The sequence below is a fragment of the Planococcus citri genome, chromosome 1 (assembly GCF_950023065.1).
Source record: "Planococcus citri chromosome 1, ihPlaCitr1.1, whole genome shotgun sequence".
In the NCBI taxonomy this organism is placed as follows: domain Eukaryota; kingdom Metazoa; phylum Arthropoda; class Insecta; order Hemiptera; family Pseudococcidae; genus Planococcus; species Planococcus citri.
Window position 1 is genome coordinate 79,676,717 of NC_088677.1, and position 26,190 is coordinate 79,702,906.

At 34.8% G+C, this 26,190-nt stretch overlaps 1 protein-coding gene across 4 annotated transcripts in view; it reads right to left on the reverse strand.

Annotated features, from left to right (window-relative positions):
* The window catches only part of LOC135836307 (doublesex- and mab-3-related transcription factor 1-like), a 267,274-nt gene that overhangs the window by 26,748 nt on the left and 214,336 nt on the right, over positions 1 to 26,190 (reverse strand). For all 4 annotated transcript variants that reach the window (XM_065351071.1, XM_065351061.1, XM_065351081.1 and 1 more), the window contains one exon: positions 13,494 to 13,789. In XM_065351071.1, coding sequence (XP_065207143.1) covers positions 13,494 to 13,789 — 296 coding nt within the window. The remainder of the gene's footprint in view (positions 1 to 13,493; positions 13,790 to 26,190) is intronic.

Genomic DNA, 26,190 nt, shown 5'->3' on the forward strand with positions numbered 1-26,190 from the left:
AGGAAGCTCTTCAGTCGACCCCCCCCCCGCCCAAATACACGCACCAAAAAAAACTAACAAAGTCAAATTTTTCGCAGGAAAATTTAAAAAAAATTGAAATTGGAAGAAAATTTGTAAGTAAAGAATTTTTTGATTTTTCGTCTTATTCGGCAAAATTAGTATACCCCCGCCTCCATATCAGTCGGCAAATTTTCAGTTACCCCCCCCCATCCCAAATCTCTAGTTTTGTCCCTGCTCAAACCTATCAATTGGATTGCCATCAGAAAAAGAGGAGCCTTGGGGAATCAACGAAAATCAATGAGGTATTCTTGAGTAAAAATTTTCACAGGGTGTCCACTATTTTTGGCAAGTCATTTTTCCTGACTTTTCCAGGTTTTCCAGACCAATTTTCCAGACTATTTTTTCCAATTTTCCATACTTACAAGGGAACCTCTTCAGGTGTCCGCCTCCGATTTGAACGGGACCGAAATTTTTGGAAAGAGCATGGTCTACAACCCCCAAAATCAAATTTTCAGCTGCCCAACTTCATATCTCGATATTTGGCGAACGTTTGAAAATTCAAAATTGACTGTTTTTGGTGATTTATGCTTTCTTCAAAAACGTACGTTATTTGATCAGTAAAAATGATCAAAATAAGTCCTAAAACTGATATTAATTCCTCAAATCCAAATTTCACCACTTCCAGCCATTCTGGAGCCTCCAGCGCGATCCAGAATTTTAAATTTGCTCTAGATAAGACGTAAATATGAAGTTTGGCAGCTGAAAATCGAGTTGTACATGTGTCATACTGGACCTGTTTAACGAATTTATCCACATTTGAGCCGATTCTGGAGGGGACACCTCAAGAGTGGTTTTTTGACCAACTTTTTTCATAATAAAAATATCCAAAAATAAAAAATTTCTCGTTTGCGAGAAAATTATCGAAATATGCGCGAATCGCTGTATTCCGTCATTAATCAAGCCCACGAGGGTGAATTTCCCCATTTCTAGCTTTTCTGGAGCCCATGGAGAAATTGAAAAATCGCGCTGGAGGCTCCAGAATTGCTGGAAATGGCGAAATTTGCCCTCGTGGGGTTAGTTTCTGATAAAATACTGCGATTCGCGCAAATTTCAAAAATTTTCTTGTAGATGGGAAATTTTTAGTTTTTGTATATTTTTATTTTTTTTAAAAAGTTGGTCAAAAAACCACTCTTGAGGTGTCTCCTCCAGAATCGGCTGAAATGTGGGTAAATTCGTTAAACAGGTCGAGTGTGACACACAACTCGATTTTCAGCTGCCCAACTTCATATTCACGTCTTCTGTAGCAAATTTAGAATTCTGGAGAAATTGAAAAATCGCGCTGGAGGCTCCAGGATGGCTGGAAATGATTAAATTTGGATTTGGGGAATTACTCGTAATATCAGTCATTTTTACTGATCAAATAGGCTACGTACGTTTTTGAAGAATGCATAAATCACCAAAAACAATCAATTATGAATTTTCAAACATTCGCAAAATATCGAGATATGAAGTTGGGCAGCTGAAATTTTGGTTTTGGGGGTTTTAGACCATGCTCTTTCCGAAAATCGCGGTCCCGTTCAAATCGGAGGCGGACACCTCAAGAGGTTCCCTAATCCCTATATACCTCACACTTTGAATTAAAGAGGAAGTCTCAGGGAAGAGGAGGTATTTTTTCATAAATTTCTCTTCGAACTGGACACTTCTTCGGATAAAAAAGAAAAACAGGTGAACTTTGATTATCAACTTTTTGAATTTAAAAACAAAATGTGGATTGATGTGGTAGAAAAACATCAATTTTGCAAATTTTTGTTTGGGGGGGGGGGTGTTTCTAATTGGAAGATTACTACACCTGCGAAGAGAAGGGTTTAGATTTGGTTCATTAGGTTGGTGCTATTATAGGTTGGTGCTATTATGAGTTTTCGGATTTCTGACTTATGAAATTAAAAAAAAAAAAAAAAAAACGAGAAACAAATTGGCCCGAGCGAAGCGAGGACGACGAGAGCTTTTGAAAATTTATATTTCGAAATGCCTAAAAACGAGGGTTTTTTCAATGCGAGTTTTGGGGGGGGGAGGGTTTGAAATTTTAGAATTGGAATGATGTTTTTTTGAAGGAAGTTACTTTCGAAAAAGAAGAAGAGAACAGGCTCGAGCGAAGCGAAGGCGAAAGCTTCTGAAAATTTGTACTTCCTCAGAGGCATACAAATAATTTTTTTTCAATGTGAGGACGAGTAGTTTATTTTTTGGCTATTAAAATTTTAGAATTGGAATGTTGTTGTTTTTTTTGAAAAAAGTTGAACAAAACAGACTCAAGCGAGGGCGAAAGCTCCTGTTTTGTACTTCAAAGAGGCATAAAAACGATGTTTTTTTTTGTAAAGAGTTCATTTTTTGGCTTCAAAACTTGATTTTCATTATCTAGAAATTCTCATCTTATTGTTCTCGAAAAAGAAAAGAAAACAAGCTCCAGCAAAGCGAGGGCAAAAGCTCTTGAAAATTTTTGTTTAGGGAAGTAAAAAATAATGTTTTCCTTTCATCTCATGACCTAATCCGAAATTTGCAATTGATCCATTCCAGAGATTTTGCGTGAAAATTACGAAATTTGGTGACTTTTCCCTGACTTTGGCAGACCGACCAAATTCCCTAACTTTTCCGTGGTTTTCTAGGTTTTCCAGGAGAATGGACGATCTGTTTCAGATCTCATTTTTAGTGGGGGGGGGGATGAGCCAATTTAGTCCACCTTTCAAAATCAGAGCCACCTTCCATCTCTTTTTTTTGACCAAAACAACAGCGCTGAAGTTGAAAACAACCGCGTCATCGTCGCCATTCGTCAACTCGTAGTCGTATTATAATTTCGCTAAAGTAATCAGTGTTACGAACGAGTACAGCAGGGATTGATGGCATGAGGCCGACGGAAGGCGGGACGGAGAGGTTTGAAGTATAACTTGGGCACGGATAAAATTCACGACTTTCTATATACGCGACACGAAATCGTAAACAAGGGATGAATATAAAGTAGTCTCACGGACTGTAATAAAGTAAAGTTTTATATGTTTTGCGTCTGCGGCGCGACGAGGCGACGACCACCGCGACTCTATAGGCCAAGCAGCGTCGAGCGTCGCGTCGCCCTGTTGTTGGTGAGTCGCGCTCCTGCTTGCTTCCTAATGTAATAACGATATCCCTGCGAGAATTGTCGGAGATTGTGCAAGGTTCGGTAGGTCGACGACGATGACGATGGTGTTGCGGCGCTCCCCGTTCGGTTTTCGGGTTTCGGATTCGGATGGAAGTCGTAAAACGTGTCACTCGTAACGTAGACGTAAATATCGAGGTAAAGGTGGCCTGGTCGTCGTAGTCGTCGTTGTCGACTGCGACCAAGTTTACAACTTCACGGCCCTTTGCACCCCTTGCCTCGTACGTTGTGTGGTCGCAATACGATGATGAAGGGGTAAATCTGTGTAAAAAGGGGTGTTCGTCGGCGAAATGAGCGTATTTTTTTTTTACTTCCGTACGCGCATCCTTGTCCTCATCGCGTCTTGTTTCGAAACTTTCGACGAGAGAATTTTACGAGTTGGGCCGAGAGAAGCGGACGCGGTAGGGGGATGATGATAAGTTATGAATTTGAAATTTCCTATCCTCGATGTATGCATAATACGCGAGTATAATATATACGTATTACGTACGTACGTACGTACGCGAGCGACAGTCAGTATCGGGATCGGCACGGCGGGGGCGGGGGCGGCGGCGTATATAATATTTTATAGCCTGTATTAAAACACGTTCCCTGCCATTCATCCCCTAACCGTGATACCATTCCCGCGTGCATTTGTACTCGTATATGAGCTTCAATCAGAGAATAATATGTACGAGAACGCACCGCACCGTACGCTACGGTAGGATACCAGAGCTGAGTATACGTTTCGGTAATAATATTTTCAAAACGAGCCGAGTGCCTCGTAAATGTGATGATATTTCCGCCACTGCGCGAAATTTAAAAGCTAATAAAAAACTACCTCGAATGCGGGGGTGAGATTTACTCGTATATTCTCATCCCCTGCGACCCGAGACGACCTTCATTTCGAGTACCTCATCCACCTACAACGTTTACGATAATGGGATGCAAAAAAATGACGAGATTATTTTTGAATGATTCGGTGGGTTTGATGGGAATGAGTTGGTGAAGTTTGAGGACGAGCTAGGGTAGGTAGTTTTTACCGGAAGGGTTGGATTTTTTTTGTTTAGTCAATTTTTATATTATTTAATACAAATGAAATGTCCCAAAAACCAGAAATGTTGACACATTCTGCACTAACGATTCATTTATTTCATTTTCTTTTCACATCAGAAATCAATTTTTCCTAAAACAAATTGGGTAGGAGCTGCAGAAAAAAAACACAATTTTTTCGAAAATGTCTATGGCGTAAATAGAGCTTTAATTAAACACATTTCACGAAAAACTCAATTTTTGGGCACCCCCTTCCCCCAATATGGCCTTTAGAAGGGCCCAACTGCAAATTCAACTTCACATTCGTGTTCAGCGAGTTCGATTCATGCGAAAATGATACCCATATTGTCAATCTTCTTTGGCCCTAAAATTGGGGGAGGGGGTGCCTATGACCCCAAAATTGGGGTTTTCAGAAGTTGTTTGTTTGATTTTCTATTGATTTTGGAGGCTTCCACGCAAAATTGCAGAATTATGTAACTGGCATTATCGCTTTTTTTGGTGGTTCCATGACACAAAAAACACATTTTGGAGTGTTTTTTGAGTTGTTTTTTATTTAAGATGACACAACTGGAGAAAAAATTTGAAAAAATATCAATTATAGTACTCATGCAGATATATTATTGATGAAAAAAAAAATGTTGGGTACCGGAATTAGGTTCGGAGATACGGCGGTTTAAAATTTTCTTTTGTCAATATCCCCCCCTTCCAAAGAGGAGAGAGCCAAAAAATTGTGAAAAATTTCACTTTGCTAGACTCATGTCTCTTCAATATATTTTGGTGAATTCAAAATTGATCATTCAAGACTCGTTGAAATATGATTCCCGCCCCCTCAAAAAGTATTTATTTCGCCATTGTGAGCAACTGCAAGGGGGGTAGGGAGGGGGAAATTTTTTTTAGATTCGACATTTTTTTTAAAGGTACCCAGGCAATAATGTTTCATCAAAATTTCAGAAATCCGAGGACATGGACATGGGAATTTTACCTATTTTACCCGGGAATACCTACCCTTTGGATTTCCATACAACTTAAAACACGAGTAAAATATGTGTACACCGATCTCTCCCTCCCTTTCCCCTGCCATCATTTGATCGTACCAAATTTCCATTCCACCTTAAGCTTATACATACAAAAAGTATCAAACATTTTAGGTGAATAGTCATTCCATCGAGAGATTAACCTTCTGAACTAGACTGGCACTCCTCGATTTGAACGAAACAAGCTAGATTTAAAGCGCATGTTCTGAACCCCAAGTAAGTAAAATTTCGCGTCTCCTTTTCATTTTGGGATTTTCAGGGCTCGAACTCAATTTTATCCAAAAAAAGTAACCTGTTTAGTAACAACAAAAGCTCGAAAAAGTAACCAAAAAAGTGTCAAAACTTGAAAAAAAAACATTTTAATGCAGAGAAAAATGACCAAAAAAAAAACAAAACATTTCAAATTGCAATTTTCTGGTTTCTAATTAGAAACGTTGAATTAATTTTGCTGCTTTTTGACATTAAAAGCGAAACTTTTTGCCTTTTTTTTAGTAACGAAGTGAGAATTTTTGCAATTTCTGGCAAAAAAAAACAATTTTTGAAAAACCAATATTTAAAAAAAAAACGTTTTTTGAAAAAAAGTCAATTTTTGAAAAAAAAATTTGTTATCTTAGCAAAAGAGGAACTTTGAGAATTATTGGCAAAAAACTGATACTTTTTTATGGCAATTTTAGAAAAAAGTAAAAAAGATTTTTTGTTGGGTAATTTAGAGCTAAAACTTGATATGTACCAATTTTTTCACAACTATTTCTGTCAAAAAAGTTGGACCTGGACAATTTTAGGAAAAACGTGAATCTTTTTGAAATTTTCTCCAAAAAATTGGCCGTTTCGACAAAAAGCAAACTTTTATGTCATTTTTGAAAAAACGAGAATTTCAGACGAGTACAAGATTTTGACAATTTTATCAAAAGGAAAGCATTTTTGGCAATTTCCAGCAAGAAAAAAACTTCCAATTTTGGATACTTAATTGTTAAAAAAAGGGAGGCTTTTTGAAATTAAGATTTTCCAGTAATTTTGCTGAAACGTGAGTTTTTATCAATTTGTTTTACAACAAAAAGTAAGATTTTTGATAATTAGCAGGACAATTTTTGGAAAAATGTGAGACTTTTTGGAGTTTTCTCCAGAAAAATCAGTTTTGAAATAGCTAGAATTTCTGATAATTTCTGGCAAAATGCTAGGTTTTGGCTATTTTTCCGATTTTCCGATTTTCACATCATTGGAAAGAGATTTACAAAAACTTTCCAATGATGTAAAAATCTCAAAATCCGAAAAATAAATGGACTTCCATCCTTTTTGCTCGGAGTGCAGAATTCAGAAACAATATCGAAAGACTTTTTGGCAATATCTGACAAAAAAGTTAGAATTTTGAACAATTGCTTAAAAATGAGAGATTTTTTGGAATTACTATTCGGAAAGAAATTGACATTTTCCAGTAATTTTGAGCGATATTTTTTGTAAAAAACGACCATTATTAGCGATTTTTTCAAAAAACCAAAATTTTTGTAAATTTTTGAAAGTGAGAACTTGGCGGCGAAATTTTTTCAATATATTTCACTCTTAAAATAAAATTATAGCACGAAAAATAGCATTCTCGTCAATTTGTTGACAAATTGGGAGGGAGGGGGATTTTTTCACATATTCGTCTACACATTGGTAAAATATTTCAAAAATGCAAAAATTTTCATTTTTTAGGTTTCTGATGGTACTTTTACAATAAAAATAAAACTTGTAAATTTTTTTTCTAGAAAATGAAAAAAAAGGCCGGTCCAATTTTTTGATATGTTGTTCTACATAAAAAGGACTAGAACTGACAATGAGAATTTTTTCAGAATTTTTACTCGGGGACATCGTGGTTATATTCAAATTATAAGTTTTTAAATCGATTTTTTTAGGTTTTAGAAAGTGGCAACACTGATTTTGACATCATTCGTCCATTACTCTTTCAAAGTACTACAATTTTTAAAAAAGTTCAAAATTCTATATCACGTACAACCGGAGCAATTTGCAACTGAAATTTTCCATTTTCGGCCATTTTGGAGAACTTTGAAGCGCCACAGCTCCGTCAAAAAAAATCGAAAAAATGTCCAGTTTGCGTCATTCGTCATCGTTTGATGACCTCTACACATGATCCGAATTTGAAAAAAATCGAAGAACCCTCCTGCAAAAATCCGCCGATTTGGCATGGAATGACCCTATTGGACCTTGGACAAAAAATGATACATTTTCGCAGTTCCTGACAAAAAAAAAAAAAAACGAGACTTCTGAACATTTTTTTGGAAAAGGGTCAAACTTTTTGAAATTTTTTACAAGAAGACACAATGACGAATTTTTTGCTCAAAAGCAAAATATTTTGTCATTTTTAATAGAGCTAGAATTTTTGGTAAAAAACAACACTTTGATAATTTCAGCAAAAAAATAATAATTTTTTGACAATTTCCGGCAGAAAAACTAAACTTTTGGACCATCATTCCAAAAAAAGCAATTTTTTCGGAATTTTTGGAAAAAGTGAAATTTTTTAGCAATAGGTACATATTGCGGTAAGAAAATGATGGAAAATTTTTTTGAAATCGAATGAAATGTTGCCAAACTTGAGTAAAATATCTTTAAAAACTATTGAATTGCTATAAAAATTGATGAAAATTATGAAAATAATTTCCAAAATGTTGAACAAATTTAGAAAAATTTTACAAAATTGAGATGATAATTAATATGTACTTCAACAGTTGATCAAAATGTCCTGCAGATTGCGTGAATCGTAAGTACATATTAATTGATAACATTTGACAAAACTGCATAAACTGCCATCAAATCTGTTGAAATGAGCATGAAAATAATATTGTGAATAGCCGAAAATTTATGGGAATTGAATTAAATTGAGGTAAACTCGACAATAATTGCTTGAAACATCGTCGTTTAAAGTTGATAAAGTGCACAAATATAAAAATTAAAATAAAATGATGCAAAAATTAATTCAAATTTAGAATGAATTCGCTACATTTTTGACTCGAATCAAAAATCATGGCTCAAATCGTCTCAAACCCTACTAGGGTCTGAAATTTTTTTGTAAAATTGTCATCGAATTTAATTTTGATTTCCCATATTTTATCCTCCGAGTTTTTTCCTCCGTTTCAATACCTTACATTCATGCACTGGTAAAAAAAAAAAAATGACCAAATCCTATTTCACGGACCACTCCCATCTGGCTGCCGTACAAATACGAACCTATTTACTCGCTGTACACTCGCATCCATCCAGTGTAATGTATATGGGCAGTTAAGCTATATCGCGAAGGCGAAATGGCCGATGACTTTGATAATTTGCATTCGTATACAGTACTAATAAAGATTCACGTTTTGATAATTTCGCCCTCTTATCCTCGGCGTATCATTATCATTTCTTTTTTTATTGACATACGCTTAGAAGTAAGGTAAAGAAAAAAAAAAGCCAAAGAACGCGAAAAGGAAATAGAGTAGTAATAACTGGAGAAATTTCACAGTTTACGATTCAAATACGTTATAGGTAGGTAGTTGTAATAGAACTATAGATACCTACATACAAGTTGCAGTTGCATTGGCACTTGTTGCCTGGTGTAATGCGGCTGCATCGGGGGGAGGAAAAAAATTTACATCCGAAGTGCACCGCTGCATAACAATTTGTTAATTATTCGAATATGTTTTGAGAGCAAGTTAGCGGGTAGTTAAAGTATGTACCGGGACGAGTAGATATACGTACATTACACGGGTCGTTTTCGTAATACGAGTACGAGTATGAGTATAAGAGACGCCTAAGCACATGGGAAAATTATAGTATATTTTTCGCTCGAAAAGCGGGTAAAAAAATGAGAAAAAAACAATAATAAAAGATATATAAAATGCATCAGCGATCATGTGTGCATAATTGTAAACAAATGTATGTACGTGTATACATATACGAATAGATGATAAGTGCATTTATGTATAACACAGCAGCGCGAGAACACGATGTGAAAATGAATTAATTGCCGGACCGTAAGTAATTTTTTTTCTTTCAAGGTTTATGAGATTGTTTTTTTTTCCAACTGCTTAAGCGAGTTTCGACGTTTGAGCTGGATATGTATTACGAGTACGTACACATCTACATATGTACGTATTATTTAAAAATTAAAACGATCCCGATGTTTTGTGTGCTGCGGACGCGAAAGATCACTTCCATTTTGTTCGCCAGTTGAACAGAACATCATCACGAAGGTGGAAAAATTTGATGCGAAGTTTACACGAAGATGTATTAATGACACCGTGTGTAAGATGTTTTTTTTTTTGTGAGGAAATCAAGGATGGACTGAGATCGTGGTGGTTGCAAGTGTCACATTTACCTATTCGTTGGTTCGTTTGTTCAGTTGCATGAGTTTTTTTTTTCTTGTGCTAAAAGTTGACTTGACAGCGACATGTTCTATTAATAAGAAAACACCTGCGTTTCATGAAGTCATCGAAATGATCGAATTGCTGCATCTTTCGAGGGAATTTTTAGAATTGGCACTCGTAGATTTGAACAAAACCAAGCGTGTAAAATTGTACAAATTTTTCTTGAAAATAAATTTTTTCGAATTTTTTAAATGTTTAAAGATTTCCCCAAATACACTTCCGACTGGCTACACTGCCTCTTCAGCGCCACGGTTACAAAAGCCCTGCCTTTTGCCAAAATTGTCAAAGTCTCGTTTTCTGTCCGAAGATGGCAAAAAATCTCGCCTTCTGCCAAAATTATCACTCAAATTTTTTTCCTAAAATTATACTGAAAAGTCAAAAGTGTCGCTTTTGCCAGAAATTTCCCAAAAAGTCTCTCATTTTTGTCAAAAGTTGCCACAAAGTATAATTTTCCTTTTTCAACGATTCCCAAGAATTTGTCAAAATCTTGCTCTTATAGGCCAAAAGTTGTCAACAAGCATGCAATCCACTATTTAATTTTTTTTAGTGACTTAAGTGACTGAAAAATAGCAAAAAAGTGACCAAAAATTTGAGAAAAAGTGGCCAAAATGTTGAGAAATGAGAGCAAAGTATTCATTATGTTACTCGGTGAGCCCACATAAGAATATATTGCACCCCCCCCCCCCGTCTAACTCCCGGGACAACTTTTTTCTCAAAAGGGGGAGTCGAAATGAGAGCAAAGTATTCATTATGTTACTCGGTGAGCTCGCATAAAGATATATTGCACCCCCCCCCCCCCCGTCTAACCCCCGGGACAACTTTTTTCTCAAAAGGGGAGTCCTAAGGAACATTTCTAGCCCTTCTCCCAAACAAAAAAGTGGCCCTACTCACAAAATGGCGGCCATTTTGATTGACAGGTCAGCCAAAATAGCAGATTTTGCGTTCCAACATAGGACTTGCACGAAATTTTTTAAACCGAACAAAGATAGATCGAAAGATCAGGCAAACATTTATCACCTGTCAAAATTTCAAGTGCTGAAGGGCCTTTTTCGATTTTTGGTGAATTTTTGAAAATCAAATTTAGGCCAAAAATAAGGGAAAAAAACAAAATTTTACCAAATTGGTCAAGAAAGCTGAAATTTGGGATATACCCGATTTTCAACACGCCAAATCGATTGGAAACTGTTTTAACCCGTTTTGAGCAGTTCTGGAGCCCCCAGAAGATTTTTGAAACTCGAAATTCTCACAAAATGTTATCCAAAAAAGTGACCAGTCACTTTTTTGGCCATTTTCGCCGAAATAGTGACAAAATGTGACTTGCAAGTGAAATAGTGACTAAGTCACTTTCTAAGTGACCGAATTTCATGCCTGCTGTCGAAAATTGTGATTTCACCAAAAATTTATAAAAATTGTCACTTTAAAAAAAAGATTGTCGTATTTTGCAGAAAATTCCAAAAAGTCATACTTTTTTCCAAAATTGTCCAGAATTTTCTCTTTTATAACCATATTTTTTTCCAATAATTCCCACAAAGTCCTGCTCTTTTTGCTGAAATTTTCAGAGAATCGTTTTTTTTTTTTTGCCAAAAATTAATAAAAATTCTCACTTTTTTGCATAACGAAATTTTATCAAATTTTGGAAAAATTTTATAGACTTTGTTCAATTGTGTAAATTTTTCATCATAAGGAAATTTCAAGTACCTAAATGAGAAAAGTTTTACGTAATTTCACCGAAACTCCATCAATTTTGGGTATCTTTCAGGTGATTTCTACGCCGATTTCAAAATTTTACTTAATGATACTTACTTCATGTGTTTTTTTTGCACTTTGCAATTAAATTCTATTTCAAGAATGAGTCAAAAATTGGTTCTTCGTAATTTACAGCAATTTACGTTAGGCTTAAATGCTACATGATTTTGAACTTCTCTGAAATTTCGACAAATTTAAAATTCAGAAATCTTCAAAATTATTTGGAAACATTTTTTTTTGCATGTAATTTGAAATCTTGAAGACATTTTTGCTCAAATTTCCAAAATTCGAGGTCAAAAGCTGAAAAATTTTGCTCGATTGTTTGAAATATTATGGCAAAATTTTCAAAATTTTTCCAAAAAATACAAAACGTTAGATTGTTTGCTAAAAATGCCAAATTTTCAACATTTTTTTTCAAAAATGATAAAATGTTACAAGTTTTTAGATTGTTAAAATTTTTAGCCTTTTTTTCAAAAATGACAAAAGTTTTCAAGTTTTGAAATTTCTATCTAAAAACACAAGTTATTAAAAATTTCTGAAAAAATGGTCAAAAAAGTGTTCATTTTTTTAAAAAATTTAACCTTGTTTTGAATTTTTAACAACTTTTTTGAAAAATGAGAACTTTCAATCAGTTTTTTCAATAACGTTGAAATTTTCAATTTTTTCTCAAAGTCACAGAATTTCACAAGCTTTAAAATTGTTTCAAAAATGATGAAATGTTTTTAAAATTTTTCAAAAACGGTCAAAAAAATGTTGATTTTTTTTTTTTAGAAATTCTGAACTTTTAACAACTTTTTCAAAAAATTCAATAATGTTGACATTTTAAATTTTATCTCAAAAATCACAGAATTTTACAAGCTTTGAAATTTTTTTTCATAAATGGAAAATTTAAAAAAATCTTTTTTTAAAAATGTCAAATTTTTATTTTTTCATTCTTAAAATGTTTTGTTTTCCAAATTGGAAACTTTTAAAATTTTTTCAAAAATGATGAAATGTTTTTAAAATTTTTCAAAAAAGGTCAAGAAAATGTCAATTTTTTTTTAGAAATTTAACCTTGTTTTGAATTTTTAACAACTTTTTCGAAAAATAAGAACTTTAAATAAGTATTTTCATCAATGTTGAAATTTTAAATTTTTTTCAAAAATGACAAATTTTCAACATTTTTTTTACATGTCAAATTTTTAGTAAGTATTTTATTTTCAACAGTTTTTTTCCCAAATTAGAAACTTTTGAAATTTTTTCAAAAATGATGAAATGTTTCTAGTTTTCAAGTGTTTTTCTACAAATAACAATGAAAAAATGTGAAAATTTTCATTTTTTTTCAAAAATAACAAAAGTTGAATTTTCATTTTTTTAATCAAAAATAACAAAAGTTTTTGAAAGTTTAGAAATTGTTATAGTAACATTTTTAAAAAAATTTTCCACAGTTTTTTTTTCAAAAATGGGAACTTTCAAAATTGTTTCCAATAATGTATTCATTTCGAAGAAGGGGGGAAGAAAGATGAGCTTGAGAAGTAATAAAAATTGTCAAACATTTCCAATTTTTTCTGAGACTATCGCATTTTGAAAGTTCATACCACAAGACAGGTTCAACTTTGAATAAATTCGTTTGTGAATAGATTCGAAAATTTACGGTTGATAATTGAAATCAAAAAAGCATCAAGTTGAACTTTTGACGTCCAAAGCTCTGTTTTTTACAATAATCGTACGATAATCTTCATTTTTTCAAGTTCAGAAGTTCAGCTTTTATTTTTATATTCATTGGCAAGAATTTCGACTTCGAGAATAATGCCATTGAGAAAAGAAGGACCTCGTCGATTTCACCAATTCGGTTGGGGGGGGGGGTAGTTCAATATCAACTGATTTCGTGGACGACTCTTCATTCAGTGCTCCAAACCATCCCTCCTCCCCCAATTCTCAAAAAAAAAAAATTACACGAATGAGGTGAGTCATTCCTGTCATTGCTCATATCATTTCCTCATTTTTGCACCCTCTTCATCTCTACCCCATTCGACCACATTCCTTCCTTATTCCACTCAACAAAAAATACACTAAAAACAATTAAAAAAATTCTCAAAACAAATATCGATCTCTTACCTCATTAAACGGTAATGGAGCGGCGGCACACGAGAAGATATCAGCGGCGCCCGGACTTCTCAGCGTTTGTATGGCGGCGCTGAAATACGGAGGATATGGGCAAGACGGTGGTAATGGCAGTGTAGCGTTGGCCAAGCTGTACTGTTTATATTGCTGATGGTAATACGACGGACTCAAGCTAAGCGCTGCATGACTCGATAGAAAACTCGGCGGGAAGAACCTCGAGCTGCCGATATACGGAATATAGAAAGAAGGTATTTCATCTCTGGGGTATCCGGAGTTCAATTCCGTCTGTGCTAAAATTCAAATCAACAAAGCAAAGCGAAAAAAATGCTACAATTAGTATCTTCGTTATAGTACATACATACTAAGGTAATAAACTCATTAGAGTATAGGCGACTTGATTTACTCAAGTATAGCAGATAGGTAAAAAAATTATACAACTAAGACTAGTCTACAGCCACCCACCTCCTCTGCATTTCTTCAAGTTCAAAAGTTTTTTTTTTCAAAAGAGCATACAATATAATAGACGATAGAATCATTAAAAATCATGTTGAATACGTTTCCAACTGTTATAAAACGAAATCGTTTTGCGATAATTAGACGATTTATAATTACGTTTCGCGAGTTCAACGACGACGATTCAGCCCAAACTGGACACGATCTTTCCTCATGCACACGAGCTCTCGGGCTCGGGTCGTAACATTCGATTTAATTTACGAATAAAACGGCTGCCAAATCATTGTTTTATAAAATACAAATACTAACTTACAATTTATATAAGAAAATCTCGACCAATTGTTGAAACAAAGTCGTCAAAATAATTAGAGCCTTCGTTCAATCAAAATTTTACACAGATTCTTCCCCTTCCAGATGCAATCACTCTCCTTCTTTTCCACACAGATCAGAAAAACCGATTATATAAAACCTTCTGCAGCACCACAACATCCACAATCGACCACCCGAATCGTCAAAAAATTCAACATTTCCTTCTCGCAGCGGCGAATAAAAACCTATAGGTTACGACTAGGGCAAGACACAGCCAGTTGAGCTCTCACTCTCTTCTCTCGCAACAGCCACAAGTCTTGGCATTTCGCATCCACATACTACTACGAGACATTATATTGTGTCTACGTTGTTTGTTGGTCGACCTAGCATCGTGAAATATTCGCAACAAAGTGCTATGTAATTCGCATTCTTCGTAGCCGACGTCGCCTCCAGCGGCAGTCTTCCCAAATACTCAATAACGCCGCACCTCGTCCTCCCATCTCTATTAGAGTAGATCGACGAAGCAGCGAACCACACTTCACTACACAGTCTACATGGTCAATATTTCGCGTAGTACTGTGTGTTTGCAACTTCAACTTCATCCAACGTCTTCAGCTATCCAATTTTTTCGTCGTACAACGACCTTCTCCCTTTCTCGCTGCGAAGAGTCTTCTGCCTCTCGCCGACGTGCCCTCGAGCAACTGGCTGGTGGCTGCTGGCTGGTGCGATTTGATAACAACAATGATTGTCGTTGAGGTACGAAGACAAACATCTTCACTTCAACAATCACATCAACATCACATGCGGCTGTATGAGTCGTCGAATCGTATACGAGGCGAATGGTTATGCAAATATATTAACACCTTCTCGGAGTACAGACTTTTTAGCTGAGATACCCCGCACACCGCAGGCTCATGTATTGTGGTAACGTTGCATTGTGTACAGAACCGAGAACGTACGCAAATAGATTTTGAATGGAAGTTTCCGTCGTTGTGGAGGAGAGTTCGAAAGAAGTTGTTAATGGAAGGTACTTTCATTATTCCCATCGTCATAGTGGTGGCTTTTGCATAATTTTTTTAAAAGTTATTTCAATTGGACGCATGAATCCAAAATATGATCCGAGCTGAGCGTTGTTTCTGCCAATTTTATGATTGAAATAGTAGACCTTTACTTCACACGGTGAAAATATGAGGTGTAGTACCTTTTTAATGCCTTTTAAATGCCAAAAGATTTCAAATTTTGAATTTTGTTCAAAAATAATCAACGATCACTTACTCGTATTTTTGGGTAAATTCGTGTTTTGAGAATATTTTCTACAACTCAAAAGGTATCATTTGTGATCTGTCACGAGAAAACCAACCCAGTGTCCAAAACGTAAATTTTACAGGAGGGGCATTTGAAGTTTCGAGTCGATGTAGTATCAGGCGATCTAAAATTTGTAGGTCCGTGAAACTTGATCTTGAACCACTTTTGACCCCCATGAGTGCCAACATAACCCGATTTTTTTTCAGAATCATCACATTCAAGGTTGCCAAGTCCAATAATCAAAATTTCCCTAAATTAATTTTTTCGATTTTTTTTAATTTTTCGCCAAAAATGTTGCACAAACTACCCGAGGATGAATTATTAATGAAGAATAAGTTATTATTATTAAATTTATCACGTATCTTAACAAATTTAATCAAGGTGAAAAGAGTTGATTTTTCCAGCTCAAGCCTTACTCAAATTTCAAAATATGGCACAAATCCTCCAAATGTGGGCCGATTGTGGCAAAAATTTTCGTTTTGACTTCCCAAAACATACCTTTCAAGAAAATCAAAAAAAAAAAATTTTTTTCAATTTTTACTGTAGTTGCTCTATTTTTTGATCTCAGATTAAGGGTCAAGAGAATCGTTCGCGAACGTTTCAACCCCCACAGTCGGATTCAGCACCCTAAGTACTACTAATATCCACCATAAAAAAGATACCTATCGATTTTTTTGGACACTAAGCTGCAGGTTTTCTCGTGACAGATCACATTTCAGAAACTGCAGGGGAAATGAGTTGAAACACAGTGATGCCAATTTTTGGATCATTATTACCAATTTCAAAAAAAAAAATCGAGAAAAAATGCCAAAATTGATCAATGTTTTCAATTTCTTTTCTACAGGTTTGTTTCAGAAAAGTATAATTTTTTTCACAATTTTAGCAAACAAAAAGCAGTACTTCAGGACGAATCCGACAAGGCTTTAAAAAAAAAAAAACAGACTTTCTGGCAGTTTTTACAAAAACGAGTCTTTTTTGGAGGTTTCACAAAAAAAGCAAAATTTATTGGTAGGTAGGTACCTAATTTTCATAAAGAACTTTTTTTTTTTGCTACTTTGATAAAAACATCAGTTTTTTGTGACTAACAAAGCAAGTCTTCCTAGAAAATTTGACAAAAAAAATGTTTGTGCAATTTTCGCAAAAACAATACTTGTTAGCAATTTTAATAAGGTACAAAAAACAGTCTTTTTGAAAACGAAAAATACTTGGAATTTTTTCTCATCAATTTTGGCAAACAAAAAGTGAAGCTTTTAGGTAGGTAACTCATGAGATATGACAAAGGAAAAAACAGGTCTTTTTGAGATTTTGGCAACAAAACTACACTTTCTAGAAATTTCAAAAAAAAATTTTCGACAATTTTGACAAAAAATCGATTTTTGTTAAGTATCTTTAGTTTTTGCCAACAAGTAGGATTTTCCGCAGTTTTTGCAAAGAAGTAAGCTTATTTGGTAATTTTTCTTGGGAAACAGATTTTTTTGCAACTTTGACAAAAAAACAAGACTTTCTAGAAATTTTGACACCCCCCCCCCCTTTATCTCCCCCTCACTTATAGAAGAGGTTTCTGCAATTTTGCACCAAAAAAAAAGGTTTTTGGCAATTTTGATAAAATAAAAAGGAATCGGTAATTTTGATAATTCTGACACCAAACAGATTTTCATTTTTCTTGGCAATTTCGATTTTACAAAAGTGATTTTTTTTGTTAACTTACCTATTTGGCAAAAAACTGAACTTTAGCCCACGTTCTTGCATTCAAAATAATGGGATTCGAGGAAAAAGTGGACTGGGCAAATAGGCCATTTCAAAAATTACAATTCGGAGATTTTCTATTCGTGAAATGTGTATTTTGGAGGAAAGAATTTTGGAGGCGTTGAATATGACTAACTACTTTTAGTTTTTTTTTATTAGACCCCTTCAACGCTTTCTGACTCCCCTTCCCTTCCCTCAAATACTTGCAGCTTATAGGATTTCAGTGGGACTGATCAACTAAATGGTTAGTAAAATTCGAATCAGAGGCACAATTTTTTTTGAAATCTTTTCATCAATTTTGAGCATCGATAGTAGGTTCGAGCGCTCTCAATTTACAGCAAAACTGAAAATTTTCAGTTTGGCTGAAAATAAAGGTGCCTCCACACTAACCAACATATAAAAATCACATATTTTTGGTGATAACAGCGGACCTCCTAATTTTGAAAAACTGCCAATTTGAAAATGTCATTTATAAACTACAACTCATAAATTTCCATTTACCTATGTATTTACAAATTTTCAAACTTTTCCTTCATTTTAAACACTTTTATTTTTCAATTTAATTTAAAATAAAAAAAAATTAAAAAATTGAATTGGAATGTGCGGCTAATAGAAAGATGAGTCGCTGCTATTACATACAGCATGTGTGGCAGCACCTTTACTTTTCAACAGAATTTTCAGCAGATTTTCAGTTTTGCTGAAAATTGAGAGCGCTCGAATGAACCTAGTTATTTGAATCGCAGCTCTGTGCAAAAAAGTCATCAGAATGTTTGTTCATTTTTCATCAATTTTTTCGTGGAGAAGGGAGGACGAGAGGAGGGCGGTTTTTGAAAACCCAAAATTGACTATTTCACGCAATTTATGTTTTTTCTTCTTCAATACATATTATTTATTTAGTAAAAATGATAAAAAAGTAGTTCTGAATCGAATTTACAAATTTTCAATTTCTCCAAATAAAAATTGAGTTGTTGGTTATTCTGGAGAAATTTAATAAAAGTACTACAGAAATCCAAAAGCACGCTGGGAAGTGTCCCAAAATGATAAAATTTGGATTCGGGGGAGGAGGGAGGGGTTGATTTTGGACGAGATAAAACCATTAGTGCAAATTTCAAAAATTTCCCAACGACTGGGAAATTTCTGATTTTTACAATTTTATTTTTTTCCAGTTTGGAATTAGGATACCATCTCTTATTAGTAGGTAACTGCTTTTTCAGTTGAGAAACGAGTGATTGTTTTTTTTTGGTAATGGAGAGGTGGGGGAAGGGGTCTGCAATGACGAGAAAAACACCGAAAATTTCTTTTTTGAAAACGTAGAGTCAATGTTCCCATATCAATGAGTAACAAAAAAATGAAACAATTTCAAAATGTAAAGGCAGCTATACTGTAGACGTACAGAATGAGAGTTTTGGTATTCACACACACGAAATCTTATCACTGTAGCAAGTAGGTATTAGGTAATAGGTATCATCGAACTCGAACTCGATCTCGATATGAAATTTGCTAATTCATTAGTCGCACACAGCACGAGGTTCAACTGACCATATCGAGCTATGAACGCGATATTGTTCCGGAAATGATCATTTATTAAAATATTATAAAAGTAATTGGTGCGAAACCTTGCGATGATACTAAAACTGAACACGAGTAAGGCATATCGATTATCATTATCAACATTAACGAAAATATCCTATCGAAATAATATGGGTATCAGAACCTCTATATGTATACACTAGCTACCTATAGTAGGTACCTAATATTATGCAGATGCACACTGCACATTACACGTGAAATGGTGCAGGTACTGTGTATAAGATAAAGATACCAATATGCAAGTGCACCTAGACCTACACTCGAATGCCTACCTATTTGTGCATATTCCAGAGAAATACTTGCCATGTTTTGAAAAGCTGCCATCCTATCAACGTCTGCACATAGTACCATACGGTTTAGTTTAATCGAATTGTAACCGTAATTGAAATTAACCGCAAACATTTCATTCGACGTGTGTTTGCTGCTAGTTATATGGTGCTGTAATTTGTTCAATATAGCAACAAGCTCCGTTGTGTTCGAATCGCCTACTGTATCTATCGTTTCTTCTTCTTCTTCTTATTTTCCAGTTGCAACACATACACGTATACAGAGAGATATTATGTACTGGGTAATTGTTCGAGTGAAATGCCACCATCATCGATGGTCACCGACACGATATTATCACACTCGTGTGTGGTTTCATCAGCCCATGTTGAGCCATCAAACTGCATACAAGACGTGTAAATCCCTGCATTAATCATCATTTTCGCATCTAATCACCTCGCAGAAATCACTCTGATCATTTGATCGCAAACATAGTTGAAATGCAACAAGCTTTATTCAGCGAAGAAAAATTATCGCCATTATTCATATCGTGTACTTGTATTTTTCACGCTTCGCTGTGTATTGTTTCGATTTGCGAATTCTCAAACCCCCCTCGCTTCTCTTCCCTCGCTATATTTGTTTGGCTAAAGCACATACTATACGATGGCATGGCATGGCTAGAATCCTCATGTAGATGTTTATAAGTTCGGACATATACATACGTTTACATATTCATGTACAGAACTCGCCTACTCCTCCTTTATTAAAAAAAGTAAAGTATTAAAAAAAGAAAAAAAAGGGAGTCGTCGCCATATTTCCGAAGAATTTTTAAATATTACGGGTCGGAGACGTGGTAGAAGGGTGGATTTATATTTAAAATCTTGGTTCGCGGCCGCGATTTTGGCCGCAGATTAATTTTTTCCTCTTTCTAGTTTATGTAGCAGTTCATTAACTCTAAAAATTCTTCTTCCTGTTTCTTTTTTTTTTCTCATCTTTTCTTTGTTTGTTCGCGAGTATTTAGGACGCGTTCGGTTCGTTATTCGCGTGCTCGTCGTCATTTGACGTGCGATATGTTTGTGTTTGGCTGCACAAAATTTGAAACAAAAAGAAACTGCGGCTAGGAGTAAAAATATCCTACTCGAGAAACACGACGACGACGACGTGAGGAAAAAGACATCGCTATACGGGTGCAGTTTTTCTTTTTTGAAATGAAACAGATACATATGCTCAACTGCCATACGTTCATCTCACGAGTCGAATATTTATCAATTATCAATCGTTACGAGTATTTTTGTTTATATTGGTCGAGTCTGCGTTTGCGAATTGTGCAGTATAAAATAAATTATAGAGTGGAATTTTGAGTCGATGAGGTGCGAGCGAGGTGAAAAAGATAGGGTGTAAGAATAAATAAGGCATTATGCGGATTATAAATACATATAAACTATAAAGTACTGTAAAAGATTGACGCTGGACGGAGACTGACTGTGAGATTTTATCGTGAGATGAGATGCGCGCGGTACCAGTGTGTGCAGTGTTGTTTGATCTCGACCGAGTGTTTGGGTTTAATGGCTGACCAATGCGATAATTTACGACGATTGTTGCGTGAATTTTTTATGGATTAAATAGCTGATCTGGAATGGTGGTGTTGAAGATTGTGCGGTCGTATACTCGACTCGTATAGATGGCTGCGAACTCATGCAACTTGTCAGATCATCGTTTGGGTTGTCAAAGTGCAGGAATCGAATGTAGAATTTTTATTTTTAGATTTGGGTTTTAAAGGGAATAAAGAAAGCTGCGAGTAAATTGCCAAAAAATGGTGAAATTTTAGTATGATTGAACGAAATTTTGCGAAAGTTACTTATTGCGATGTTGAAACTTGTTAAAATGATGTAAAAACAATTGAAAATGATCGCGGAATTTTGGAAAAATTGAACAAAAATTGTATAGGGAATTGAACTTGACCCATTAAATTGTATAAAATATCGCAAAAGTGGTATAAAATTTGACAAAAACTTTAAATGAAGTATCATGAAAACTGCAAGATAAGTAATATGCGTAAAATCATTGAAAATCGTTTTAAAAAAATGATAAAATTTTCTATTACTAGGGGAGAATTCCTGATTGAAAATTGACCAAGTACGAAAATCAATTGAGTGATTGCAGAAACCTGAAAAGCGTTTTCATTCTACAGGATTGATCATGTTCTAAATGAGAAATCAATTTTACCCTCTAAAATAGTCTTCTCTGTAAAAAATGCAGGGTCATGAGTAAAATTATGGATTATTATGTTCGAAATGAAGAATCAATTTTAACCTCAGAAGTGGCCTTCTCAGTTCCCAGTCAGTCAAAAATCGATTGTTTTACGATTTTCGATTCGGCATGATCGATCATGTTCGAAATGAAGAATCTGTATTTTGGCCTCGAAAATAGTCTTTCCGATAATAAAACGATAATGACCAGAAATCAATTAGTTACCTAACCAAATCTCAAAAAATCGATTTTTTTTTATTTTCGATTTGGAATGATCGATCATGTTCTAAATGAAGAATCAGTCAAAAATAGTCTTTCCGATCAAAAATCGATTAATCAAACCTCAAAAAATCGATTCTTTTGCGTATTCGATTAGTTAATGATTGAACACGTTCGAAATGAAAAAACGGTTAAAAATAGTTGGTCCGACGGTCCGTTCAAAAATCGACAATGATCGAAAATCGATTTCTTTCCCGATTTTCGATTCGATATGATCGATCATGTTAGAAATAAAGAATCAATGTTGGCCTCGAAAATAGCATTTTCGATCAAAAATCGATTATGATCGAAAATGAATTGTTCAAATATCAAAAAATCGATTCTCTAGCGACTTTCGATCAGGAATAATCGATCATAGTTGAAATAAAAAATCAGAGTTTTAGCCTCGAAAATAGTATTTTCGATTAAAAATCGATTATGATCGAAAATCGACTGATCAAATTTTCAAAAATTCGAAAATCGATTCAAACCTCAACTCAAAAAATCGATTCTTTAACGACTATCGATTCGAAATGATCGGTCATGTTCGAAATGAAGAATCAGTTTTAGCTTCAAAAATAGGTAGTATTTTCGATCAAAAATCGATCATGATCAAAAATCGGTTGTTCTAACCTTGTAACTCGATTTTTTAGCGACTTTCGATTCAGAAATGATCGATCATGCTGGAAATAAAGAATCAGTTTTTAGCCTCTAAATGGTAATCATTTTCGATCAAAAATCAATTGTGATCGAAAATCGATCGATCAAACCTCAAAAAATCGATTATTTAGCGACTTCCGTGGTATGATCGATTATGTTCGAAATAAAGATTCAGTTTTAGCCTCAAAAACCGATTATAATCGAATCAAAAATCGATTATGAAGAAAAATCGATTCTTTAGCGACTTTCGATTCGTAATAATCGATCATGTTCAAAATGAAGAATCTGTTTTAGAATCTTACAAAAAGCCTCCCCGATCACAAATTGATCATCTTTAAAATGCTGTAAATTTCCAAAATTCCCTGACTTTTCTAGACCGACCAAATTCCTTGACTAGGGGTTTCCAGGTTTTCCAGGCTTGTGGACACCTTGTGAAATGATCCAATATTACAGAATTTACAGAATTTGACCCATTTTTGTATGCTCTTTCGATCTAGATTTGTCCAACTCTAAAAATAGCTGCTATTTTGTTAGTAAGGCTAATTTTTTTTTGGCATGTTTGCTTTAAAATGTTTGAGAAAAAGTTGTCCCAGATATTGAGAGGGGGGAGGGTAATTATGTCAGACTTATCCGTAATTATAATTGAAATTTCAAGTTCCAAAATTCACATTTTGATTTTTGGAGAATTTTTAAAATTTTATCTACGCGTTAAGTATATGTACTTAGCGAATTTTCAATTTTTCAACTTTTATTTCAACGCTCCAACTCGAAAACAACGACTTTTAAGCCATTTTTGAGGTCTCAGCGAGTTTTTCAATCATTTCTGAAAAAGTCAGAAGTGAACTTGATTAATGGCAAATTTTTGCAAAGAATTTTGCTTTTTCGTTGAACAACAAATCTTTTTTTTTCATCTTGTGTGTGTGTTTTTTTTTCAGAAATTAAATGTAAGTTGTTGAGGCCAAATCGAATTTACTGAGGGTTAAGAACTTGTTCATTGACTGACAATTTACAAGAATTTTTATTATATTTTTTCAACGTATTTCAAAATTCAAACCCCTTCTTCGAAAAAATGAGGAAAGATATTTCGGCTCAAGCAAAACGAGGGCTCAAAACTTCCGGTTTGACGTTTTGGAGAAATTTTGGGACAAGGTCGTTGAATACCTTGGGACAATTTTGAGACTTGTTTTATAATTTTTGAGCAGTTACTAATATTTAAAATGTGACTCAAGCATAAACTTTTGACGACTTCCTGAAACGAAACTCACAATTCTTTAGAGCGAAGTTTTTGCAAAAATGAGAATGAAATCCGTTCAAATTAGGTGCTATTAAATCATCAACTATCTATGAAGTTTAAATTTTTAGAATTTTCTTGTGAAAATTATAGAAATTTCCCGACCTTTTCCTGGTTTTCCATATTCTCCAGAGAATGAGCATTCTCATTCTGAACCATTTTTTCAACATAATAATATGTACTGAGATTTTATAACATGTGAAATTGTGGAATTCGTTTAGACTGCGACGTGACACGTGGAAAAATTTTACATCCTGCTTTTCTCGACAGCTAGCGCCTTCTGATAACCGTCATTTTTATAAATATCGTCTTGAAATAGTCTGTCCGAGTATAGGCACCATCATCCAACTACCTATAACAAAGTATTCTTCATCCTGTCTGAACCTCGACTCTACATACAAGCACTAGCATGGACATGGCACCGAGAAATTAATTTTCGTCCCGCGTTTAGATTTCTAATTGCTATTTCGTGATTTGGCCGCCGTTCCAGCACATCAGCATTTTGCATACGCGAATGCAATACGAAACAGCCCAAGTTAGCATGGCGGGGAGCAGGAGGAGACGAACTATGTGCACTCGGCAGGAGATATTCAACATTGAGAATTCATTGTTAATACATTCTCTCGGCTATATAAATGGCCAAAGATGTGTATCGTTTAATATCTTTATTGCACTTGCTCCAAACTGACCAGAATACTGATTAGGGTGGCGCGATCTGCGATCTCGTCAAGTCGTCAGTGATTTGAATCGACTACGCAGGCCCTATCGCTATGTTTTTTGCCATTTTTCCAAAGGCTGATGACACGTTTTTTATTTCAATTTCACAAGCACATATTTTCAAGATATCGGAAACGAACGAAAAAACAAACAATCGAGCTAATTGCATCGACTGTAGCCGAAATTAGTTCAAGGTCAATGGTCCACAAACAAAATGGACGAGTCAGATATTAGAATTACAACTCGGGTCTATGTTGGTTGATGGTAATTCGCGTACGTATATCAGAGAGATAAACGACCTCATAATGCAAACCGTTTCAGGTCGTATTTGTATGGAAAAAAACATCTGAATAGGCGTATATTTGGTAGAATCTCGCCGCATTTCCATCCGCTATTCGTACACTTTTATTTTTTCGACTTCTCGAGCAACTTTTACATACGTAGGCAGGAACGATCGTCAATTATTTCAACGTACAAGTACCAAATACACTTGGCAGATGTACTTAAAAAAGTTGATGCATTAATTTGGGAAACTCTATTTCAACTTTTGACCACGGTGGACTCGGACTCGGCAAGAGAAACGCAATACCAGAGTCAATTGAGAATCGCCATTTGTGTTTATTTGGTCTTATATAGGTATGTATGTACTTATACTCGAGTATCCATACATTATACCTTCATACAACATATTATACGAACGTGTGTACCTAAAACCTGTGCTTTGGAGAAGAAAAAAAAAAGTAATTTAAAATCTATCGCCGCGAGGTGATAAAGTGCGAAATACCGCTTCAACGTAATTGGTAATTCTTTCTGTATTCGTTGCACTCTTCATCGTATCGTTTATCCTGCGCCAGTTATAAAGTTTCTAAATACGAAATGAGCTAGGGAGCCGCCGAAGGCGGAGGGGAGTAGCCAAACCTGATCCATTGTACACAATGTTTAGGTAATATGAAACTTGGTATTTCTCTCTTATATGGTCTTCGTTCGATTAATATATGTTATTAAAAAGGATGTCAGACAGATGCCATTTCTCGATTTAAATGCCCAAGACTAGGTCTAGGAGTAGGTACCTATATGAATAGCTTCTCCTGGAAGGAAATTAAGTTGCTAATATGACTTTTATTGTTGGATGCGTTTCAGTTGTTGTAAAAGGTTATACGATACATATGAAATGCACACACCTATACTATACGTATGCATGTAAGAGCGAATGCAATATAGCTGATGGCAATGGCGGCGGAATGGCAAACCGTAGTCTTAGATTTTATTCGAGTTGTAAATCGAAGCATGTTTTGTAGTAAGTCTATAGGTGTAACTATCCTATACACGCACACATCACGACCGACATGAGAAATGTTCGGACAAGATGAAGGATTTGTGTGCAGACGAAAGACGATAGTCGAGAGATTTGAGGTTCAGATTAGGTTTTAAAATCTATCAAAAATTATGAAAAAATCGATTTATTTGAGGCGTTTTATGTGAAGATTGAGGAGGGAAAAAACTGGAGTGTCCTAATCTCCTAAATGTCAGTCTGGAAAACTCTTGGAATTATACTCATGTTTTCAAAATCTCCTGTCCAAAGTAGCTCTTTTTTTTAAATTTAGAAATTTTGTCAAGACTCGTTGCTTCTTTTTTTTAAAAAAGGGTTTACTTATGAATATTATTTACATCTTATAATTACTTATCCCTGCGGTGAGGGGGCGGGGCCTTCCGCAGGAATAATACCAGTACAATCTTAAGTTTAAGGGGAGGGTGACGTATGTAAATTCTAATACTAAATGACAAACTTAATACTAAAATTTAGCTACATATAAAAACTATGTACAACTTAAACTAAGCCAAAATTGA